This window comes from Typha angustifolia, chromosome 8 (genome assembly GCF_048772165.1).
Source record: "Typha angustifolia cultivar Huaian chromosome 8, ASM4877216v1, whole genome shotgun sequence".
In the NCBI taxonomy this organism is placed as follows: domain Eukaryota; kingdom Viridiplantae; phylum Streptophyta; class Magnoliopsida; order Poales; family Typhaceae; genus Typha; species Typha angustifolia.
Window position 1 is genome coordinate 4425393 of NC_133246.1, and position 3924 is coordinate 4429316.

Genomic DNA, 3924 nt, shown 5'->3' on the forward strand with positions numbered 1-3924 from the left:
AACCATTGAAAGCTCTCAAAGTGGTGATAGTGTTTGCTTTCCTGCCTTATCTATCTATAGTTGTCATTTGGACTTTACACTATGTGATGTTCGGTTGTGTTGTTGATATTTCACCAAGCAGTGGTGTGGCTTGTTTAATAAAAATATTCTCCCCCTCTTCTTCTTATGGGTAACAACTATCAAGCTTGTGTTAATCTGGCTTGAATTGAAAGAAAAAGAAATGAAAACGATAGTATTAGCTGTGAAGAAAAGGACATAATAAGATTGAGATCAAGGACCAAATAATATTTCAATCTTTTCCAAGTGAACCCTTAGCATACAATTAATTAGCTCCGGATTTGGAAATCATACCCATTAATTTGAGCAGCTAGCACAAATAAGATACATCAATTAAACTAGAGACTAGATTTAATTGCATCAATATCAATCACAAATCGATAACGGACATCGTTCCTCGCCAACCTCTCTAACGCCTCATTGATGCAATTGGGTTTAACGAGCTCGATATCGCAGGTGATGTTGTGCTTCCCACACAACTCCAGCATCTCTTGGGTCTCCTTCATCCCACCGATCATGCTTCCACTCACCACCCTCTTCCCTGTAAACATACAATTTATTATCAATAATTATAGTTGTTTGTGAGTTAACATGGTATTAACATGATATCACCGCCTCTAGATACATATAGCTAGAATATTTTTAATTCACTATATAAGTTTATCTCACTCTCACTTGAGCTTTTGGCTGCAACACCTTGTGAATTATATATAAGTCACCATTATGAAAAAAAATATGTGCATCATCCAATATGGAAAATAGAAGCATTGTCTAAAGAGCTCAATTTTGCTACTAAGTAAAATTTAAATTTATTTTGATGCAAATATTGGAGGGGGAAGAAGATAAGATGAGGAGTCAGACTCTATGTGATTATTTTTAGAGAAGGAAAAGAAAACCCTAAAGTGTTTGCATAATCTCAAAGACCATAATTAAAGGGGTGTAATTAATTAAACTAATGTTAAAACACTCACCAAATATTAGTGGAAAAGAAGGAAGATCCACAGGCTTATCCGGAGCTCCAACAAGCACTAATTTTCCATTCACCTTGAGTAGCTCCAGAATTGGTCCAAGTGAATGCTTAGCAGAAACCGTGTCAATAATGTAGTCGAGACTCCTTGATGCATCCTATTACGTACAAAATGCATGAACCCATTAAAATTTACTACAATTAAAATATTAAAAAATACGTATATTCAGTAATTATCTTCTTCTTCTTCTTACCTTCATTTGTTTACCATCTTTGCTAAAAATGAAGTTATCGGCGCCCAGATGCTCCCTTGCCTCCTTCTCCTTAGTCGGCGATGTGCTGATCACTGTGACCTGAAGCCCAAAGGCCTTGCCGAATTTAACGGCCACATGGCCGAGGCCGCCGAGACCGACGACGCCGAGCTTCTTTCCGGCGACGAGCATGCCGTGGTGCTTCATCGGGCTGAACACGGTGATGCCGGCGCAGAGCAAGGGCGCCGTGGAGTCCAGGGGTAGGTTATCAGGGACATGGACTACGAACCTTGAATGCAGTAGTATAATATATGCACAACGTTTAGTTTAAGATCAACAAACAGTTTGACTCAAGAGCTCCAAGTGCATGAAGATATATAATTAATTCACCTTTGGTTGGCCACTAGCATTTCAGAGTAGCCACCGTAAGTGATGCTACCATCCCAGAAGATGCCATTGTAGGTGAACTGGACTTGATCACAGTAGTTCTCCTCGGAGTCCTTGCAGTACTCACAGTCGAGGCAAGAAGCAGCTAAGCATCCGACTCCAACCCTATCCCCCACTTTGAAGTTGGTCACGTTGCTCCCAACCTTTGTGATCACACCCGTGATCTCATGTCTGTTTAAAAACATAAACGGCTACTTAAATTTCCTATAATTTTTAACTTATTCCTCATGTATCACGACATTTGAACCCTGACATACATCAGTATATGTAAATATAAAAAAAAATTAGGGTGTGTACGTACGTAGAATATAATAATAGTTTACAGAAATTAAGTGTAATTATTTCTTAATTTAATTATAGAAAAATTTGTACATAACACTAATTATAGTTTAGGCACTATATTTTTTATTATTTAAAAATCGGACCCTATAATTTAACGAATATATATAAAAAATTTTAAGTTAGATTTGAACTAAAATGTCTTAGTATGATTTGATTGAGAGTATTTTTATAATTTTTTTAGTATAATTAACTTAACTTAGAGATTTTATTAAGTTAACTAACTGATCTAACAATAGAGTATTTTTTACATAAATTTACTAAATCATAATGCTTGATTTATAAATAATAAAAATATAGAGTTAAAAGCATTCAATGCAAAAAAAAAAAAATTAAATTATAAGAGTGTGAGAGAGAGGATCAATATATACCCGGGCACAACAGGATACATGGTGATGCCCCAATCATCTTTGATGTAGTGGAGATCAGTGTGGCACATTCCACAGAAGAGCACCTTTATCGTCACATCATCTACTCCATTCTCCCTGACCACATACATACATATACACATATATAAACACCTTAATACTCCCATCATCAAATATATGTTGCGGAATACTAGTATGCATATTAATGGCCATCACTCAATCTCTCTCTCTCTCCGCTCATACAAAAAGAAGATTGATTGTGTGTGTGTGTGTGTGTGTGTGTGTGTGTGTGTGTGTGTGTGTGTGTGTGTGTGATCCAGATCATATTGCAACAGTTGATTGAATCCAATGCACTTGTGGATAGAGAATCTAATAAGTTTAAACTTCAGACTAAATAGAATAATAAAATAAGTTTACGTCGAACTAACTAAATCACAGGAGGATAAGAGGATATTTGCTAAAGAGAACTTAAAACTACTCTAAGGAAAGGCATAGAAGTTAGAAAACCCTCGCCAATAGAAACTACCTTCTTTTGAAGACATATGGAGTTATCTTCCCAGATGAATCCCTAGCTGCCCATCCTTCTACTACCTGTGTGTGGTTTGGAGTAGTCTCCATCTCTCTCTGAAACTAATTCTCACACACAAAGATAAAAAAGATAGTAGAAGTGATGAAAGATATCTCTAACTCTCTCCTCTCTAAGCTTAGTTGATGCCTTTCCTTGCCCTCTCTCTGTCTCCTTATATAGAGATATCAAAAATCTGAAGGCAGATACCACCCACTTTTCTTCCCCCCCTTTATTTCCTTCTCTCTCCCTCCCTTTATTTAGTCTACAGGTTGTAGGTTGTGCAGAAAGGCCACAGAAGAGGGTGAGCAATTGCAGTGGGGCCAACCAACAGCCAAACGTACTTTATTAGTGTCTGTACGACAGTACCATCCATGTTCCTCCAAGTGTTTTAGTTTCTATTTATTTTAATCTATTTTATTTATAATAATTTAGAAAGACTAATCCTGCTGCTAATTACTTTTTGACCTCCTCGAGATTTAGATGATCTTTTCTAATCAGCATACCAAAGTGTGTAACACACCCTTAGCTCCACCCATCACAAGTTTTTTTTGTTCTAAAATCACTTTGAAAGAGTGGAGAAAACACTAGGAAAGTAAGTAATCTTTTCAGACCATGACTTGCAAATTAAGTCCTTATTAATGAACACAATCACAAGCACCAAGTTTGCATTCCAACTTTCCCCCACAATGAAAGGAATCCAGAGTAAGGATGACTAAGGCTTTGGTCCATTGACTTGTCATTGATGAAGTTTCCTCTGTTCTTCTAGAACTAACTAACTAGGGAAGTCTATTAGCCAAGTGGTTTCATACTAATAGTTAGTAATAAGTCTAAGAGTCCATGTCTTAGAATAATAGAGTTAGGTGATTAGGTAATTAAGCAGCAATGCTCTCTAATTTGAAATCCCCATGTTTTTTGTGTAGGCATTTT

At 36.6% G+C, this 3924-nt stretch overlaps 1 protein-coding gene across 1 annotated transcript; it reads right to left on the minus strand.

Annotated features, from left to right (window-relative positions):
• Positions 1-266: 266 nt before the first annotated feature.
• Positions 267-3211, minus strand: LOC140765357 (probable cinnamyl alcohol dehydrogenase 6). The gene is made up of 6 exons (XM_073104407.1): positions 2956-3211; positions 2433-2546; positions 1666-1893; positions 1279-1564; positions 1029-1182; positions 267-598 (listed from the first exon to the last, which is right to left on the minus strand). Exons 1-6 carry the CDS (start codon positions 3045-3047, stop codon positions 396-398), a joined length of 1077 nt encoding a protein of 358 aa, XP_072960508.1. The 5' UTR covers positions 3048-3211; the 3' UTR covers positions 267-395.
• Positions 3212-3924: the final 713 nt, after the last annotated feature.

Bases quoted from the DNA above. Each gene is read 5' to 3' on its own strand.
- LOC140765357 (XM_073104407.1), bottom strand. From the start codon at position 3,047: ATGGAGACTACTCCAAACCACACACAGGTAGTAGAAGGATGGGCAGCT. The intron at 1,894-2,432 runs GTATATATTGAT...GTTTTTAAACAG, and splicing joins ATGTATCCTGTTGTGCCCGG to ACATGAGATCACGGGTGTGA. The intron at 1,565-1,665 runs GTGAATTAATTA...ACTGCATTCAAG, and splicing joins ATGCTAGTGGCCAACCAAAG to GTTCGTAGTCCATGTCCCTG.